Consider the following 20,564-nt stretch of genomic DNA (forward strand, 5'->3'; position numbering starts at 1 on the left):
AACAAATTACTTGGATGAACAATAGATTTAAAGTGTGACTGCATTTCTGATTTCTTGATGATTGAATTCTGTGCTATTGATTTTCATTCAAACTCAAAGTTGAATTTTTGTGACAAGATATTTTGGAGAGATTAGAATAATTTTCACGTGACTAAACTTTACGGCAAATTAGTTTTCTGAAAAAGCTTGCAAATATGAAGTCCAAAGTAAGGCTAGAACTAAATGTCTGAATATGAATATTGCTCCGTAATACTATAAAATAGTAAAGTGAACCTCTCAGTGAATTTAACGTCTGTATGTGAATTGAAGTCTCATGGGATTGTAATAAAAGGGCTTTAGTTTCCTCCAAGGGGAAATTTTTCTAGTGGGTTACAGAAGAAGAGGTAAAATGGATCTAAAAATATCTGTGAAAGGATGGAGAATAGAAATAGTAGGGCATCCCACAGAAGTTTTCATTTTTTTTGCACATTCTCTGGAATTTTAAATGAGTTGCAGTGTGAAGCAAAATACACTCCATTGCCTTAACTAAAACCGCCAGGTAACTGTTTTACAGGTATTGCAGTGGTAGAAATATAGGAAAAATATTGCATTTTTGGATTTAAATGAATAGTTCTCCAAGTTACATTTTAATTTGAAAAAAAAGAAAGAAAAAGAAACATCAAAGCTAAAAAGCTATTTAAACTTTCTGCTAGCAGATATGTTACAAGACTATGTCGCAAGAAATATTCATGATAAGAGGAAACAGCATTAGTACTGTAAATCCCTGTGGGTGATCTATTCCCAGTGCAGAATTGATGGTAGTAAAAGTGCATTTAAATTCCCAGTGCCCTAGCAGACATGAAGCGAGAGGAAATTGCAGAGAGGAGTTGAAATCATCCCCTCCCAGATTCTGTGCCCTTGATCTTGATTGAAAATGCCAAAGGACAGCATTCAAAGTCATTCAAACGCTACTGCAGTCTGGCTTGTCACAATCATCAGCAAATGACCTCATTATAACCCCCCTGATTTCAGGCTGAATCCCCGTGGAATTGTTCTGTCGCACACAGCCATTTTCTCTTCTGTTGTTTGCATTTATGGAAATAGATTTGTGGCTTGGTTTGGTTTGAGTTGATTTATTGTTTTGTTCTAGATTTAATATAAAATATTTCCTCTCACAGTGACAATTAATTTTATAATCGTTTACATAGGTTCATATTCAGGGCTCTACAGTTTGTACGACTAAACTTGACACAGCATTAGGTTACCAGGAGAGTCTGGAGAAATCAAAGTTGCCAAAAACACGTCACTAGATAAGAAAAATGGAATTTCTGATATACAAAGACCACATTACGGATAACAAATGGCGAAAGAATCAGACATTCATGCAGTAGAGCAATTCGTCTGTGGCTCACGTTGTGAAATATTGCAAGTAAGGCCCAACTTTTAGAGCATCTATGAGCAGATAAATAAAAGAACTTCAAATCATTCTGTTTGTAATGGCGTTGCATCATCAAGTCTTCATGTGTCATCAGTCACAGCAAGGTGATGTTCGACTCAGACGTCAGTCTATGGTGGAGTAAAGGCAATATATCTCATTAACTTTGGGAAAAGAACCATAAATGAGTAGAAAATAACAGCATAAGTTTAAACTGAATCGTCCTTCTTTCTTTTATCCAGAAGTCCATTAGGAGTCGTCTTCCGTTTTGATGACATGAAAAAGCGTGACGTTAAAAATGACCTGATGTCCATTGTTCCAGGCATAAAGTGCCCGTTCTCGAGCATTGTAGTCGAGCATGGAGATGTGAAAGTACTGGTTGTGGAACGGGATGTCAATGTACTCGTACGTCGAGGTCTTTGTGTTGTAGGAATAATACACCTTGGCTCCGGTCAGGTGAGAATTTGTAATGTAGAGTGTGCCGCAGATCATGAAGGACTCACCTGCGTTCCTTTTGGAGTATTCCGTGTTCCACGTCTGGAGAACTTCCAGTGTCTGCGGTTCTAACTGAGAAATCACAATGTTTCCTGCGTTCTGATTGGTGGCATATACAGCCCACAAACCCAGCTCGTCCGCCATCAGGTCGATGTCTGAGAAGCCTCCCCAGGTGTAGGGGTAGACGTTGTGGAAGCCGGCGTACTCCAAGGCACGCTGGGCGAGAACCCGTCCAGACTCGAAGCTGTATTTGACAATGATGTTGCTCTGCTCCTTGTTGTAGTACAGAGAGCCGTTGTAGACCACATGGTTGGTTCCAGCCCATTTAAAGGGAAGGTAATAGGTTCGCGATTCCAGGCCGGAGATAAAGTCTGCGATGCTTTTGTACTCTCGAACCACCTTGCTGTTGGTGTAAGTGTCCATATACCAAACCTGTGGGAATATTACAGAGTGAGAGTATGTAGATGAGCGGCACACTAAATTATTTTGCACCTGGTTGAAAGTGGGTGTTAGTAATCCTGGGGATGAAGAAGATCAATCAGGTACTGTATATGGCAGAACATTCATCAGACTGAAGAAAGTGGTGCTGTCCACTCCAGAACTCACCCGGTTATTTCTTGGAGATGCTAGAGGGTCGGTCATCCATGCACCAAACCGCGTTCCAGATGTCTTTATAGTCACAGGGCCAGTGATTTTCATTAATTTCCCACATGCTGGGGAAAAAAAAATCTTTATTTTAATATCACCATCTTCTCTTGAATGGCTGATTCAGTAGAAGCAATTTCATGACTTCTAAAGACTGTTCTTTCAGTGCATGTGAAAAACAACAGCAACTGTTAATGATGTACTAGCTTAGTGCATCCAACTCCCAGTGCTAGGATGTAATTATCAGAGATATTAATAACATATCGGAACATCTGTTGAATTTGCCTAACCAACTTATTAATATTATAAGGCTTTTTAGCACTTCATCTTCAGAATCCCAGGTGTCATTTGAGGACTGTTAAAAACACATTGTTATTTAATTGCAATTAACTAACTAAATATAGGCAGAATATTTTTTTTTTTTAACTGAGACATCACTTTAAGACAGTCCAACTACAGTTAAATCCCTGCATTTTATGTATATTGCTTCACTTCCATCTCCCATCAAGCTGCTTTCAAATGAGATAGATGTATATGCCACTTAAGAAACTCACCTGGGCAGGTGAGCCTGAAACCAAATTAGCCTTGTTGGTCACTAACTGAAAAGTTCAGTCAATCATAGCAGAGGTAAATTACATATTTTGAACATTTCCCACTGTATCTTTAAATGAAAATAATGAATCAATCAAAATGAAATAAAACTGTATTAGAATATGGTCCCTTTAAAATGAAACAAAAATGCTTTAACTATGCATGCTGTGGTCTATACTAACTTACTGAGTTTACTCATGCAGTTTCGTAGACGGCTGTCCAAGCTGAGGACTCTCTGATAGAGCTGCTCATAGTCATAAGCTCCCAGCTCCTCCTGGATGCCCGTCAGCACGGCAGACAGATTCCTGATTTCCTCTTTGAACTGTGAGATCAGCTTAGCATCTGTTTTGTACTGCTCTAACACAGGAATCAATGGCTGGAGTTCATCCATACGATCTTTCAGCTCCTGTGGACACACACCCACACAGATGTTGTTACACTTTGCACGTTGGTCCCAATAAACAGTGTTTAGCCGTAATCACATTTCATGATGTAGTTATAGTAAAATTCTATTATACATACATTTTACCTTTTGACATAACACATCCAATATTCATGGCTAATGCTGATGTTTGCATTTCCAGCAGCAGGTCTTCTGTAACCTAATAAAAATGTACCTGAAAGTTTCTAGCCATTGTAGTTTTCCTGTCCTCTTCAATTTGCAGGAACTTGGTCCGTAACCCTTTCATTTGATTTTCCATTTTCATGACATACTGGAAATCGCGCTGTGTACGCAGATTCAGGACTTCAATTGACTGAGACATGTTCTGCACCTGCGTCACAAGACCACAAGTTAGATAAAACTAGGGGTCAGTAAAATAAATAAATAAAAAGTAAGTAAATAAATACATACATACAAGTAAATAATAGTAATAAATAAAATCATAATGAAAACAGCATAACTGTATTCAGCATTGATAATAATAATATTTATTAAACTGTAAATCAGCATATTAAGAACGATTTCTGAAGGATGTGACTATGAAGACTGGAGTAATGGCTGCTGTAAATTCAGCTTTGCCATCACAGGAATAAATTACATTTTAAAATATATTCAAAAAGAAAAGTTATTTTAAATTGTGTTAATATTTTATAATTGTATTGTTTTTACTGTATTAAATAAATGCAACCTTGTTGAGCATAAGACACCTCTTTTCAAAAAAAAAATTATAAAATAAAATAAATAAAATCTTACTGACTTTTTTGATCTGCATTGTAGATGTAAAATGATCCATGATATTTTTTAACTTTTTAACACAAGTAAATGATAATCCATTGACAGTTTCAACAACTGGTCACCATTTTTTCACATTACTTGGGCTTCATGAGGGTGAGTAGATTAATTTATTATTGTGTGATCTATACATTGAACCTCGGCAGGTCTCTGTAAGACGTAATGGGAAGCACTTTCCAAAGATACATTTCTTTGCATAAGTTATGGATAAACTGACTACAGTTAATGAATCTTTAAAAAGGGACTGATTTAAAAACAACAACAACACCAAAAACATAAACAGTGGCTCCAATCTCACTGTGTTTGTCCCCGTCAAACGTTCTGATTTGCTACCTTGACTGGGGCGCGAGAAATGCGGAAATCCATGAATCATGAATGAGAGGCGTCCTCTATAGGCCCTGACTTTCTTTTCAGGCAATAGGGAAAATGGAGGCGTTAATAAATGTACATATCAATATTAACGGCAGTCAGGCTCCCGCTGGATTGAGGCATGTATCATTTATCATAAAATCAGGTATTAATGACCTGCATAAAATCAGCCTCTTGTGAACACAGCTGAAGCATCCATCAGCGCTTTTTCTTTTTTCCTTGTGTGTTTAATGTTCCTAAGTGTGAATTAGATGGATAAAAAAAGGATAAAATCGATGGGGGAGAAGAATATTTAATGTGATTGAAAGACTGAGAGAAAGAAAGAGCAAAAGGACAAGTGTGTGTGTGTTTGTGTCATGTCACGCTATTGAGGAAGTATGAGTAAATGAGAACTGTCTTTAAATCAAGGAAACACACGAGATAATCCACAATAGGCCCTTGAGCCAACTCACGTAAACAACAAGTAGACCTGACCAACTCAAACTGAACAGACTAGGACTTTTAAACACAGATGAATCAATGGAACATAATCAAGCTAAATGAGGACAGGAACATGATCAAATAAGGACACACAGGAACGAAAACTGGGGCAAAACAACACAAAACAAAACAGGTCACTAATCCTGACAGTTTATGTCAGGATTAGTGGCAGGCTACAGTAGCTCCTGAACTGTGTGAGCCCCTGAGGCAAAACAGTACATTAGTTGTCCACACAATGTATACTAGCCAAGTGATGCCTGTGTGTGTGTGTGTGTGTGTGTGTTGTTTGAAAGAACCGAAAGTGAGAAGAAATGCAGAGAGAAAAAAACTTGTGCTATTATTAGGTTTTGCAATGTTTTGAATATTTTTTTTCACAGTGCATGTGCTAGCGATATAAAACTAAGAAAGAATGTCAATATCATGATTTTAATGTGCCGTCTTGTTAGGCCATTAAGTTTCCAAAAGATTGTTCCATTTGGCTAGTTTTTCACCCTTTAATGAGTATGAGAACATTAAGACAGAAATATTCTAATGACATTAAATATCTTAAGTATTAAGTTGCAAAAATAGCATTAGAGTTGTAAGTTTGATTCTTAGTTGTGACGATGGGGCGGGGCCGAGAGACGTGGGAACAGGAGCGAGGCCGGTGGAGTGATTCGAGATGAACGACACCTATATATATATATATATATATATATATATATATATATATATATATATACACACACACACACATATATATATATATATATATATATATATATATATATATATATATATATATATATATATATATATATATATATATACATCAGAAAAATAAAGAAGTGTGCTAAAATGTGTGTGTTTCTGCATGAGACCTTCTCCAGCAGCTGTCGGAGCTGTCTGCTCTTGGCATCCCTGGAGCAGAGGTTTTGTTCCGGTGCGACCACAGTGCAGATACAGCGTCCGTCGGCATCCTGTGCCGAACTATACACCTGCCATCCTTCCTTGGGACCAATTGTCTGGAGAGACACACACACATACATCCAAAAAATTAAAATTCTGTCATTATTCACTCATCCCGATGTCTATTCAAAACAGTATGACATATGACTTTGACGGTATGACTTTCTTCCACTCGAAAGAGAAGACGGTTCCATGCAGTTACAACGAACAGGGGAAATTAATACCTCAAAAAGCATACAAAAGCACCTTAAAAGTACTTTGGAGAGGTCCATGTTCCTTAATTGCCTTATTCCAGTTTACCTAAGTTGTTCAATAGCTCTGGGCAAAAAACAGGCAGGAATTTACATGTATTACGTGTACATATCTGTCCGATTCATAATGAAACTGGATCAGGTGTTTCATTAAAGGATCCAAATAAAACAAATTATTTGTTTATGGATTGGACAGTGCTACTTTTCATGAAAATGCCAAGGAAAACTAGGGCAGATGTCAAGATTTTCAATGCATTTCCATCTATTGGTTGCACAAAGCTATCATAACTTCAAAAGACTAAATATTTCACACAAGTCATATTGATTGCTTTTTATGGTGCTTTTGTGCCTTTTTGGAGGCTTGAAAGATTTAAGCTACGGCAGAAAAAAAGTCAAACTGGTTTGGACTGACATGAAGTTGAAAAACTGACTGAATTTTTTTATTTTGGGATGAACTGTCCCTTTTACTTATCATTGAACTCACTTATTGTATTGTGCTGTAGGCAGGTAAATATGACAGATTTTATCCACTGGGTGAATTCAAAGGAATGTTGTTGTAAATTCTTCTTGTGCAGCCTTTAGATCACCTCCAACAACAAGGCTACGGCACGAATGCTAAAACCCATGATTGTCATTTACAGTACATTAAGCATACGAAGGCCTTGCTAACTATTAAAGAGTTTTTGCGGACTATAACAGTCAAGCAGGCATGCCATTTCCTCCAGAAAGCAGTTTCTCAGGAGGTGAATGAAATAAATTGCTTAGGTGGACTGAAATCCAAAGAGAAAACATCATAAACCCGCTTTTATCTATTGGAAATCTGTCTAATACTGGAACCAAGAGCCAGTGACATCATAAAGTGGGCGTGTACCTGTCAGTCACAATAATGCCAGTGTTCTTTCGCTGTAATCCACTTGCACTGTAACTGATCCAATTGACCAGCTTTGATGTATAATTTGCACAGTCGAGTCTGAGAGTTGATATGCGAGACTTGTAACTGTGCACTCAATGGATCCACAAATACAAACAGGGCTTAAAAAATAAACAAAAACTATACACGAAGAAAGAATTGGGATAGTGAAAAGACAGGATGGAGAAACGATGGGGAGGTTTTGTGGATTCACTTGAGAGGAGATAAAGATAAGCTGAGGACAGAGGCATTCAATGTCCTCAATGCATGTGCACACACTGATTTTACTGTCACCATCCTTGACTGCCTCTGCTTCTTATTTTTTTCTACCGCTGTCACATATTTTCATTTTCTTAAGAAAAAAATTCTTCTCCATAGATTTTTTGTGTGTGTTGTAAGTTTTACATTGCTGTTATACAAAATATTTGCTTTTAAAGAATTAGGCAAATGAATAAGTTACTCATTCATAAAGATGGTCACTTGTTTTGATTCTGAATTAATCTTTTTTGAACGAATGAATGGTGACTTCTTCATAAAGGCAGTCAATAGTTTCATTACTAAATGAATTAGAGTTTTGAATGAATCAATTAAATGAATGATGACTCACTCATAAAGATCATCACATCTTGTGTTGACAGCCCTGGTGTAACGGAGTGACAGAGACGTGAGACGTGCGGATCCATATGCAAGCTTTTATTCCTTGACATGGTCTAAACATAGACAGGGTCGAAACAGTAGCAAACAGGTATGGTATGGGCAAGACACAAGAATACAGTAATCCAAGGGCAAGCAAGGGTTGTGAGATCAGCGAACAATAGAGGGCTAGACAGAAAGAGATAATTCAGGCACAGATAATAGTCCAGGCAGGGGAAAATGGAGTCCAAACGGCAAGATGGCAGGGTAATCCAAAAACACATGCAGAGATCGACACACAGGAAAACAGGCAAGGAAAGACTAGACTAAACTAGGAAAATAGACTGGCTATGTATTGCAGCTAACACTGGGAGAGGGAGAAACGCATAACAAGACATCAGTATGAAAAAGGAAGTCCAATGCTATTAAAGCATGTCTGATTGATTGTAGCAGTGTGTGTGTATTTGGTCTCAGTTCATAGACCGTATTCGTGACAGAGCCCCTCTCCAAGGAGTGACTTCAAGACACTCTACACATTACACAATCCAGGAGGGCGGTGGAGCGGAGGCGGAACAGGGGGAGGGACGGAGAGCCAGGTCCATGTAAAGATGTAAGACCCTGGGAATGAGGCAGGACCTGCAAAACAGGTCAGAGGATCCAACCCGGCGGAGCAGAAGACCACAAGAGCAGGACATAAAATCACCACGGCTGAGCAAATGGAGCAACAGACCACCACAGTAGAGCAGATGGAGCAGAAGCCCTCCACGGCAGAACAGACAGAGTAGGAGCCCTCCAGGGCAGAGCAGGGAACCACCACAGCGGAGCAGACAGAGCATGCGACTACCACCGAGGAGCAGACGAAGCAGAAGACCACTAGGCCAAAGCAACAGGCCAGCAGATCGTAGCTGATGACCAACACAACAGAGGACATGGAGTGTTTTCCCACCAGGGCGGAGCAGATGGAACTGGAGCCCACCAGGGCAGAGCAGACGGAACTGGAGCCCACCAGGGCGGAGAAGATGGGACTGGGACCCATGGCAGAGACTGGGGCCTAGAGAAAGCAGAGACAGACAACACAGGCAGTGCATTCATGGTCTCAGGGACCGAGGCAGGGAACACAGAGTTCATAAACGGCCTCCATAGCCATGACAGGACAGAATGAGAGTTTGTAGACGGCTTCCATAGCCGTGACAGGACAGAACAAGAGTTCGCAGATGGCCTCCATAGCCGTGACAGGACAGAACAAGAGTTCACAGGTCGATACCATTGACACCTCTGGAGGTTCTGCAGCAAATGCTGCCACCTGTTGAAGTTCTACAGCAGTCCCGTCCGGGAACAGGGAGAGCTCAGCAACGATTCCTTCGCCCGCTACATAACCAGCTAAAAGTTAATTGCTGGGCACCACCACAACGCAAGAAGCTGAAGCAAGCCCTGCCGCTTCAGGAGGTTCTGCAGCATGCGTGCCGATACCGAAGGACTGACCATGAATATCTGGGTGCAACAGACAGGATGAGGCAAGACTCTGAATGATCAGCTGTGACATGACGAGGCTCTGGCAGATCGACTGAGATGTCACGAGGCTCTGGACGATGAGCTGAGACCTGACGAGGCTCTGGAAGATCACCAGAGGCGTGATGAGACTCTAGACCAGCAGCTGTGGCTTGTCTTGACTCATGAAGCTCAATCGTGACTTGATTGGCTTCAGGAAGATCAGTTGCGACTTGACCTGACTTGTGAAGGTCAGCAGTGACTTGACTTGTGAAGATCAGCGGTGGCTTCACCTGACTCGTAAGGGTTCAATGTGTGGCTGCCATTTTGCAATCGGGCTCTGCTGTTGCTGCCATTTTGTGCTCTTGCTCTAGTGCGGCTGCCATTACATGAGTGAGTGCGGTGTTGCGGTCCTCCTCCGCAACACCCAAAATAAATGAAGAGCCAACACACAACAAAGCATAGTCAAAAAACTGACAGAGTGATGAACATGGACCCTCACGTTTAATCTTAGACCGAAGGGGTTTTTATGCCATCACAGAAAATCTCAATCAAAATAATGTCCGTTAAATCAGAATAGTCAGTGATGGCTAAAACTTGTGTGCCTTGCTTAAGGGCAAACAATATTCTTGTTGTGTCCATACCTGACAAATGTTCCACTGGAAATCTGCTGGATCCTTGTGTGGCTGAGTATTCTGTAACGAAGTGTCAGAGACGTGAGAGGTGCGGATCCATATGCAAGCTTTTATTCCTTGACATGTTTGAAACACAGACAGGGTCGAAACAGTAGCAAACAGGTATGGTATGGACAAGACACAAGAATAATCCAAGGGCAAGCAAGGGTCTCTGATCAGCTAACAATATCCAGAGGGCTAGACAGAAAGAGATAATCCAGGCACAGATAATAGTCCAGGCACGGGCAAACAGAGTCCAAACGGCAAGACAGCAGGGTAATAAAAAAACAGAGGCAAAGATCAATACACGGGAAAACAGGCAAGGAAAGACTAGACTAAACTGGGTATGGTATGGACAAGACACAAGAATAATCCAAGGGCAAGCAAGGGTCTCTGATCAGCTAACAATATCCAGAGGGCTAGACAGAAAGAGATAATCCAGACACAGATAATAGTCCAGGCACGGGCAAACATAGTCCAAACGGCAAGACGGCAGGGTAATCAAAAAACAGAGGCAAAGATCAATACATGGGAAAACAGGCAAGGAAATACTAGACTAAACTAGGTAAATAGACTGGCTCCATATCGCAGCTAACACTGGCAGAGTGAGAAACGCAGGACAAGTTGGCAGTATGAGAGAGGAAGTCCAATGCTATTAAAGCATGTCTGATTGATTGTAGCTGTGTGTAATTGGTCTCAGGTGTATGGTGTGATTATTGAAATGGCGGCTGGGAAATGTAGTCCAGGGTATATTGTGTGATGTGAGAGTCTGTGTGATGGATGATGACCTCTGGTGGTGAATTAAGCTGGAGTCTGATGATGAAATGGGTGAACTGGCTGATTGACAAGAGACTGGTTCGCAACCACGACTGGAGCAGGACGTTTCAGTGCTAAGTGTCAAGTGTTGACAAGTTTGTGGTAATTATGAGATGTGAAAAAACTAATTTACTCTCACAGCGTAGGATACAGCATCTTCTCAACATGTTAACTACACAAAAATTTTACTGTTTGTGGGCAGGCAAGTTGGCGATATAGAATGTGTGCAGACATTATGCAAATGTATTACTTCATGAAATAGAGCCGTAACAGAATAAGATTTGAAATTCTGATGGCTCATTTAGGCGATTGCGAGTTGACTCTTTTTTTTTTTGACACACAATAACTTAATTTATAGTGCACTGTCGGCTTCACAACTTTGCAGATAGTTTATGTTCACATACAGCTACATGACACACTGCATGAAAGATAATAGCTGAAAAGGCATAATAGGGGCACTTTAAGTAAGATAATACCATATTGAGTAAATAGCATAATATAAAGTAAAATAACACAATACAATCGATCCTGAATGAACTGGTGTTTTAAACAAATCATTTGAGTGAATCAGTTGACTTGCTCATAAAAATGGCCACTAGTTCCATTCCTAAATGAACTGGTGTTTTTTGAATGAATCGTTAAGTGTATAATAAAGTGACTCACTCATAAAGGCAGTCTTGCTTCTTTCCTGAATAAATAGGTGTTTTGAATGAATCATTTGAATAAATAGTAACTTGCTTATAAAGGCAGCCACTTGTTTATGTTTCTGAATGAATCAGTTTTGAACAAATTGGTTGAGTGAAAGGCACTCATGTGTCACCACCAACCGGTGAAATTACATAACTTGCATTAAGAGTGACTGAAAAAATACCCACCATTACTGCACAGACTGTCAGCCTGTCTTCTATTTTGAATTGCAATGTTTTTTGAATAGAGTAATTTATGATAAATGCAGTGTAAGGCAGTTATACATGTACAGGACATTTCAGTTATGAACTGATGGATTCTTTTACAGTCACACAGACTATGTCACCTTCCATTTAAGTCAAGAAACAAATTGTGCACGCCATTCAGACAGAAAGGGAGAGATAAAATATATCACTACGGAGCATGGAGGAATATACACTGATCATGATGATCATGTCTCTTAAATGGACTCCCATTTCTGTCCTGATGGTGGAAATCATAATGTAACAGTTACTTTTATGACTAAATTCAAATAGTTGATTTGAAAAAGTTTTTGGGAAAATATGTGTAAAGTTGTACATTTGTGGGTGTGCTCACACACTAAATACACGGGTTCATGATATTGTGATTTAATGTGATAAATACAAAGCAGAGAAAACAGTCCTCTAATCTTTTGTTCTCGCTAGTATTTGGCTCTGCCGTGCTTTGTATCAAGTGCTGATATCAACGACACCGGTTTGAAAATTAAAAGGCTTAGCCTGCTGCTTACAGAAACTGAAATTATTTTTTCTTTCTCCCTTTCTGATAACGCTTGCGTTCTTGTGCTCTGACCTCTAGACTATATCTCAATATCTGAGTACACTTCTGAAAGCTATCGAGGCATAGAAAGATAAACCAAAGGATTTAATTCATTATCAGCCATCTTTATAAAGTCTCAGCGAGGCATCTGTAGAGTACAAAGTGAGGGTGTGGCAGTGTTCGTGCATAGCAGATTTATTAGTTATTGTAAGGGTATGACGGTTTATTTCATTCATCATGTGCGTGTTTACTATGGTTATCGGTACTGCAAAGGCAAATGAAAATACATGTGTATGGTATGTGGTGACTTTCATTCATTCGTTTTTGTTGGCAGTGTTTGGATTAGAAAAGTAGATATTCAGCAAACATATCTCTTGAGATTTCATAAAGCCAGCTATGCTCTGGAAATCTTTTATGAATGTCACATATAGGCTACATCAATATTTTGATGTATTCTGGGTCAGATGATGAAAGATATTCACAACAGTGTTATTTTAGTATCATTGAATATAATTCATTTATAATTTGCATTTGTTTTTTGTTTTATTTATTATTATTATTTATTTTTATTTTTGTGCCATTTTGTTGTCTTTGTCATTTTTGTTATTCTTTTTTAAATAAGTCATTATAGTTTTAATGAATTACTATGTTGGTTTTTAGTTATTTTAGTAGATCAAGTTAAACTAAATGAAAATGACCAGATGTTTCCTTGGCAACTGGCTGAAATAAAATATGTTTTTGTATATTTTACTTTATTTACTTTATTTCAAGTAATGAAAATGATAATGATTTTAGTATTTTGTGAACAACACCACATTAAGAAACGTAATGACGATGGATCAATACATGACTGAATTGACTTTTCCATTGAAACTCATGCAAAAACTGTCATGCTATAAAAGTTAACTCTGAATGCTAAATGTGGTGAAGGTTTGTATTATTATGGATCCCTGCACTGACATTGGAATGCTGTATCCCGTAGGTGTGTAATGCAATTTGTCCCCATAAAAAGCACATTTCAGCATGTCAAATTAATCATCATGAATCACTCATCCCACAAGCAACAACAATGTAATTAGAAGCCCATTACACTAGCGTTCATTCAGTTTCATATATATTCAAACAACTCAAACAACCTCTTGCTGGGGGTCTATGGGGTATTTGCAATTTTTTTTGTATGTGTTTATTTATGGACCTTTTGTCAACTTTTTGAAGACTTTACATGGGGAGGTCAAACAGCCGGCACAGAACTACTAGCTTAGTTGTTTCATGGTTAAACAAATGGTTCAGACTAAAAGCAATTCACTGTCTAGTCCATGCAGGCTTATGTCTGTATGCGATTAGTCCACTTCAGCACTACAGCAGTGTGGACAGCTCCTGTCCACCTATGACTAAACAGCTGAAGCACATCCCCTCACTCATTTTAGCACTTGTTACATCCTGCCACAGTGATTTATTTTCAGCAGAAGTATCTTTAAATGAAAAAGTCTTGCAGTATTATTTAAAAACACTTAATGAAAAGAGATAAAGTTATTTTCATGAAAATGCTATTTGCAAACTAAATATAACATATTTTTGTTACATATTGTATTTATATTTTATAATTTATTATTATATAATACTTTTTATTTTATTAATATTTTAATGCCAAAATTTAGGTTAACCTTTTTTAGTATTTAAGTTTTAATCAACTCAAAATGAATATGACAGAGTCAATTCAATATAATGCAAATAAACCATTTTAAATTTAAATGCATTTCCTTTCAATACCATCCGTACCCTTCCCAGGGTGCACTGCGGTGTGAATAATTATGGTTGCATTGTCTAACAATTTGGCAGTTTTATTTATGCTGTTGTTGCTTTTGTCATCACTTGTTGGTTTGTGCATTTGTTTGGGCTTAAAATCATCAGTGTTGTTACCTTGTCTGGTTTCATCTGTGAGTTACATTGTAGTTACTCCATTAATATTTATGTCACGTTTATGTAATGAGTTTTCATGTGATGCTGTCATTAGACAAGCATTGGACTTTCCAACAATGGAAACAATTTGCTTTTCATCTGATACTGCATCATAAAAAATATCTTAGTTAATTTATCTAATTAATAAATGTTTAATACTATTCATTAAAATGTATTTGTTTTGCAACAACAGAATTTTTATTCTATTGTTCGTTCTATGCAGTTTCTCATTTTGATTATTCAATTTGTGGAGCCCATTTGATTAATTATTTTAAAGATTTTATTTAATTAATAATATTGCTTTATATTGCTTCCTTTATCATTTTTACAGTGACAGGTTATTCTGCTTATTTACTGTTCTGGGCAGTGGACCAGAATTTATCATTACACCATTATATTCACTGGCTGGTGAAATCATATCATAAGTATGCATCCATACTGCCAACAATGTAAAATAAAAATCGACAAAATTCACATTTTCAATGCTTAATAAATATCTGCTGCATGTCAGTTTATCTGTTTATAACTCACCAATGCATTTCTAGCAAAACTGGAAAACATCTGGAAAGACAAATGGTGCTTCATGCTTGAATAAACAAACGTTTATTATCTGTGCAACTCAGATGCAATATATTTATTTTCCTACAACACTTACATATCATATTTCATATGATGCATAATACTGAGGACTCCAGTGTTAGAGGACCCTATGAAATGTTAAATAATTCTAGACCAAATAACATATTTGATGCTGCAGTAGGCAACTTGCTGTAATTTTAAATAATAACTAATTTATTTTCCACTAAAGCATATGCAGTCTGTTTCAGATATACCCACACAGAGAAACAAAATCAAGAAATGCCTTATACTGAAATCTTTAAGCTTGCAACTCATCACATCAACTTACCATGGATGGATACAGTCCGAAGACGATGAGGAAAAGCAGGGGATTTAACGCACCGAACAGAAGAATCATGCTGTCACGACTCTATCGCACTTTTCTGGCGTTAATATCGCGTCCTCGGCGTGGCAGATGATGCCCGAACAGAACAGGGCGGATAGATCCACATTCATTACCGTGCTGCTCCTCCGCGCCAGCTCCCTCGTGCAGCCAATACTGGGCGCGCACTGTCCAAAGTTCCGACCGCACGCGCATGAGGATTCAGCAGACAGTGCGCTAGTGACCATCCGACACTACCACGGAGACCTTCACGGCGGATGTGACATCATTTGATTATTCCAAACGTTAACTTGTTGAGCAACGTTGCTGAGTGTACGCGGCTTACTGTGGAGTCAACACGCCATAGTTCCAAATGTACGCAACACTTTGGTCATTGAGCTGAAATGGTCATGTTGTCACGGTTGCCTCTGGTGTATGGAGCAAAGGTACACGGCAAAAGTTCCACATGGAATTGCATATGGGAATGTGTGCCTTATGGCAGCAGAAGCAAAGATAAGAGTGAGATAAGAGTGAGACGAATACTTTTTGTCCGGGACCTAGGGATGCTGTAAAAGACGCGAGACTCAAGCAAAACGGTCAAACACGTCCGTTCAGCGCGTTAACGTAGAAAAACAAAATAAATGTGGCGCAATGGGATGGAAAACGCGTTCTGTACGCGTTCTATTTTTACACTAGTAATTTGCACGCAAAATGCTACCTGTTAACTGTACAATTTTTGCGACTTTGAGTGGAATTCACTGTCAAACTCGGTAATATGCATACAGTGGTGCTTTTACTCCGAGTATGCAAGGGAAGCAGTGTCTCCTCAAAAAGTTGGATGTAAAATTAAACAGCGCAAATATGACAAAATATGATATTAAAAGTTTAAAAGGCAATAATGTTTTTTATAAAGTAACACTGTCCAACAGCGACACCCGCATGTAAAGTTACAGCGAAGGCTTACCTCCCTTCGGTCCATTGACTTTCTACAGAGACCCCAAAGCGTGCTGTGACTTGAAGGCTCATTGAGATAAATGGGGGAAAGTCACTTGTCTCCATCCTATATTGGATATACAGGTCCTTCTAAAAAAATTAGCATATTGTGATAAAAGTTCATTATTTTCATATATTTTAGATTCATTGCACACCAACTGAAATATTTCAGGTCTTTTATTGTTTTAATACTGATGATTTTGGCATACAGCTCATGAAAACCCAAAATTCCTTAGCATATTTCATCCGACCAATAAAAGAAAAGTGTTTTTAATACAAAAAAAGTCAAGCTTCAAATAATTATGTTCAGTTATGCACTCAATACTTGGTCGGGAATCCTTTTGCAGAAATGACTGCTTCAATGCGGCGTGGCATGGAGGCAATCAGCCTGTGGCACTGCTGAGGTGTTATGGAGGCCCAGGATGCTTCGATAGCGGCCTTAAGCTCATCCAGAGTGTTGGGTCTTGCGTCTCTCAACTTTCTCTTCACAATATCCCACAGATTCTCTATGGGGTTCAGGTCAGGAGAGTTGGCAGGCCAATTGAGCACAGTAATACCATGGTCAGTAAACCATTTACCAGTGGTTTTGGCACTGTTAGCAGGTGCCAGGTCGTGCTGAAAAACGAAATCTTCATCTCCATAAAGCTTTTCAGCAGATGGAAGCATGAAGTCCTCCAAAATCTCCTTATAGCTAGCTGCATTGACCCTGGCCTTGATAAAACACAGTGGACCAACACCAGCAGCTGACATGGCACCCCAGACCATCACTGACTGTGGGTACTTGACACTGGACTTCAGGTATTTTGGCATTTCCTTCTCCCCAGTCTTCCTCCAGACTCTGGCACCTTGATTTCCGAATGACATGCAAAATTTGCTTTCATCCGAAAAAAGTACTTTGGACCACTGAGCAACAGTCCAGTGCTGCTTCTCTGTAGCCCAGGTCAGGCGCTTCTGCCTCTGTTTCTGGTTCAAAAGTGGCTTGACCTGGGGAATGCGGCACCTGTAGCCCATTTCCTGCACACGCCTGTGCACGGTGGCTCTGGATGTTTCTACTCCAGACTCAGTCCACTGTTTCCGCAGGTCCCCCAAGGTCTGGAATCGGTCCTTCTCCACAATCTTCCTCAGGGTCCGGTCAGCTCTTCTCGTTGTGCAGCGTTTTTTGCCACACCTTTTCCTTCCCACAGACTTCCCACTGAGGTGCCTTGATACAGCACTCTGGGAACAGCCTATTCGTTCTGAAATTTCTTTCTGTGTCTTACCCTCTCGCTTGAGGGTGTCAATGATGGCCTTCTGGACAGCAGTCAGGTCGGCAGTCTTACCCATGATTGCGGTTTTGAGTAATGAACCAGGCTGGGAGTTTTCAAAAGCCTCCGGAATCTTTTGCAGAGTTAATTAGCTGATTCAGATGATTAGGTTAATAGCTCGTTTAGAGAACCTTTTCATGATATGCTAATTTTTTGAGATAGGAATTTGGGGTTTTCATGAGCTGTATGCCAAAATCATCAGTATTAAAACAATAAAAGACCTGAAATATTTCAGTTGATTTGCAATGAATGTAAAATATATGAAAGTTTAATTTTTATCATTACATTATGGAAAATAATGAACTTTTATCACAATATGCTAATTTTTTGAGAAGGACCTGTAATTAGTTATGATTGGATGTGATTGATTCCTGCGATAAATTCTGCCTCTTGTTTTCGTGCAAGCTCTTGGTCTGAAGGAAGAAAATTATGGTTTTATCGACTAATTATAAAGTAAGTAAGCATCTCTCTGCTTGGATACCACTATTTTGTGTCACGTCAGAATAAAACTTAAAATGGTCTGAAATGAAAGATATGTCCTCGTGTCTGTGGCAGTGTTTACAGAGCTTTTATGACGATACGTTGACTATTAAAAAGAACAGCTGAACATAAGTTAACAAAAAAAATATATATTGGTAACATTTTATAAAGTGTAATTTTATGAGTTAACTAACATGAACAAACAATGAACATGTATTACAGTATTTATAAATGTTTGTTTACATTAGTTTATACAAATAAAGTTGTTCCTTGATAGTTTATGTTAGTTCACAATGCATAAAATAATGTCAACAAATACAACTTTTGATTTTAATAATGCATTAGTACATGTTGAAATTAATATTAACTAAGATTAATAAATGCTCTAGAAGTAGGCTATTGTTTATTCTTAGTTCATGTTAACTGAAGTAGTTAACTAAGAATTCCAGAATATTGTTCAAATTGTTACTGCCATTAGTTATTATTTTGGAATAAATTTAAAAATGCATAAAAACCCTATGAAATATAGACTATAATAGTATAATTAGTATTACAAATATTAAATAAAATACAAAATAGAATTATATTTGTTCTCTTTTATGTAATATGTATATATAATTATATATTTATATATAAATCTGCCTCCTAATTTTAAAACAGCACCACACTCCATATAACTATGCATATATAAGCATACAGTTGCAATACATGCATAACCATTTTCAATGTAGTTTTGACAGAAATTCAAATTGAAGTAGGTGTTTTTTTTTTGTTTTGTTTTTTACAGTGTGCATGCTATTTTGTGTTTTTTTTATTGCATTATTTTTGTGAGATGCATTTCACCTACAGTATATATGTTTATAAGTCATGGTTTTTCAGTTTACAGTTTACCACCAGCTTCAGTTTACCACCTGCATTATTTTATTGAATGTTAATATATTTGAAAGTGCAAAGCAAATTTTAGTAGTTGAAGGTTGTTATATAACAATGTTAAAATAAATACGTAAAATAAAGAGGTAAACACTGTAAAAACAAAATTATGTAAAATTTACGGTAAAAAACTGGCAGCTGTAGTTGCCGTAATTTTACCTTAAGAATACAACATTCTATTTTTAAGGTTTTAACTTAAATTTACAGTAATTTCATTAACTGATGTAGTGTTAATATACCAACCAGGGCCGTCGCAAGTGGGGTAAAAGGTGGTGACGATTATAGGGGCCCACGGATGAGTGGGGGCCCCCGGCGATCTCAACCGTCTGGCTGAGGCTAGCCTAAAACGACGATCAGGACAGTTGACAGGCCACTGCTGCGTGTCGTCACGAAAGCTTATAATTTTCATATGTTTTTATGCCTGGCCACTTTCCAGTTAAAACATTCAAAAGAGTTTAAATCATTCAAACACAAGACGCGGAAAAGCTGAAGTGGTTACTCGCGCGATGTGTTCAGTGCGCACGCATCTCACACTCTCAGAGCCGCGTCTCACAGACAGCGACACTGAACCGAGCTCTCGTTTGCGAAGTTCTCCTCGAACTTCCTCCTGCACCTGAACGAACAAATACAAATCGCAGTTTAAACAAACAGAAAAGGATGTGAAAAAGCCCAATTCAGCACCGCGGTGTTCTGGCGTTTAGGGCTCAAGCAGAGAAAGGCATCTCAAAACACTTGAACACAGAATTTGCCTCTTTTTGCTCTTGTGCCAACAAATAAATACAAAATATGTCAAAATACCCATCTTGGAAAGTATGTTTGAAAAAACTGTTGGTTATGTCTTAAGTGAAAGTAAACAGTTGAGAAAAAAATCGGATGTGTATTATATTGGATGCATTCATTGTCTCATTGTCACTGGTACAACCTTCACCAGGGCCCCGCAAACCCCAGCTACGGCCCTGATACCAACCTACTGAAGTACTGAAATCTGTTTTGTACCTTTGTAATACACTGATAACCACCAAATTCAGGTGGTGATAAAAAAAAACAAAACAAAAAAAAACACTGAAATGTAATGCAGAGATTCTGGAAATGTTAATTCACGGTTATTCACTGTAAATTATACTGTCTTTTTCACTTCCTGTAATGTCCAATACAGTTTTTCATATAATAGTAGGGACATTTACCGTTAACCATTTAACAGGTTTTTACTGTAGCATTTTTACAATCTTTTACCGTTAAAATCACTGTCATTTTCTACAGTGCAGATACACAGTTAATTTTTCAATTTAACTTTACTTAAATTTTTATGCTGATAATACAATGCAGTTCTGACAGAGACAGAATATACTGACTTACAGCATCCTAAAGTGTTAATGATTTATGCAAAATGGATGCCGAGCATCTTCCAAAACCACCCTCATAAGTTGAACTGATTTCCATGGGGGAAGTCTACGTGAGATTCATTCAGGCAAAAGTGGTTACTCAACACACCTACTGCCAGGATAATATTTCAATATGACACAGT

At 38.3% G+C, this 20,564-nt stretch overlaps 1 protein-coding gene across 2 annotated transcripts; it reads right to left on the reverse strand.

The window, feature by feature from the left end:
• Positions 1–1,096: 1,096 nt before the first annotated feature.
• Positions 1,097–15,728, reverse strand: LOC132124192 (noelin-3). 2 transcript variants are annotated; one of them, XM_059535092.1, is made up of 6 exons: positions 15,300–15,728; positions 6,089–6,232; positions 3,763–3,918; positions 3,332–3,551; positions 2,516–2,622; positions 1,097–2,341 (listed from the first exon to the last, which is right to left on the reverse strand). In XM_059535092.1, the coding sequence occupies exons 1-6, from the start codon at positions 15,366–15,368 to the stop codon at positions 1,664–1,666; spliced, it is 1,374 nt and encodes a 457-aa protein (XP_059391075.1). In that variant the 5' UTR covers positions 15,369–15,728; the 3' UTR covers positions 1,097–1,663. The 2 variants fall into 2 exon arrangements, with proteins under 2 accessions (XP_059391075.1, XP_059391076.1); XM_059535093.1 differs by lacking the exon at positions 15,300–15,728 and adding an exon at positions 10,103–10,311.
• Between the last annotated feature and the right edge of the window lie 4,836 nt (positions 15,729–20,564).

This window comes from Carassius carassius, chromosome 42 (genome assembly GCF_963082965.1).
Source record: "Carassius carassius chromosome 42, fCarCar2.1, whole genome shotgun sequence".
NCBI lineage: Eukaryota > Metazoa > Chordata > Actinopteri > Cypriniformes > Cyprinidae > Carassius > Carassius carassius.